Source organism: Hippocampus comes, unplaced genomic scaffold (genome assembly GCF_001891065.2).
Source record: "Hippocampus comes isolate QL1 unplaced genomic scaffold, H_comes_QL1_v1.1 scaffold378, whole genome shotgun sequence".
Taxonomy (NCBI): Eukaryota; Metazoa; Chordata; class Actinopteri; order Syngnathiformes; family Syngnathidae; genus Hippocampus; species Hippocampus comes.
Window position 1 is genome coordinate 168,970 of NW_017806061.1, and position 245 is coordinate 169,214.

Here is a 245-nt window from a genome sequence, read left to right on the forward strand (position 1 = left end):
AATACCGGGCACCTTCACGTTTGGGCGTTTCCTGCACCGGCTGTCTGAAAGATGTGGCAAATGTTCTGAAGAAAGTCTTTGTCCTATCGGGTGTCCGCAGACGTCAGTCAAGACGACGACGCCCCGGAGCGGCGGGAGTGGAGCTCCGGGGGGGAGGAGGAGCAGGAGGAGGAGCAGGCGGAACCCCAGCCGAGTCGCACCAAAGAGCGCCGAGCGCGCGGTCGGCCGCGGGCCGCCGACGAGCA

At 65.3% G+C, this 245-nt stretch overlaps 1 protein-coding gene across 1 annotated transcript in view; it reads left to right on the forward strand.

Moving 5' to 3' along the window:
• Positions 1 to 245, forward strand: part of LOC109529756 (gastrula zinc finger protein XlCGF8.2DB-like) — a 13,169-nt gene that overhangs the window by 6,664 nt on the left and 6,260 nt on the right. Inside the window, exon 3 of the mRNA XM_019893188.1 lies at positions 101 to 242. Coding sequence (XP_019748747.1) covers positions 101 to 242 — 142 coding nt within the window. The remainder of the gene's footprint in view (positions 1 to 100; positions 243 to 245) is intronic.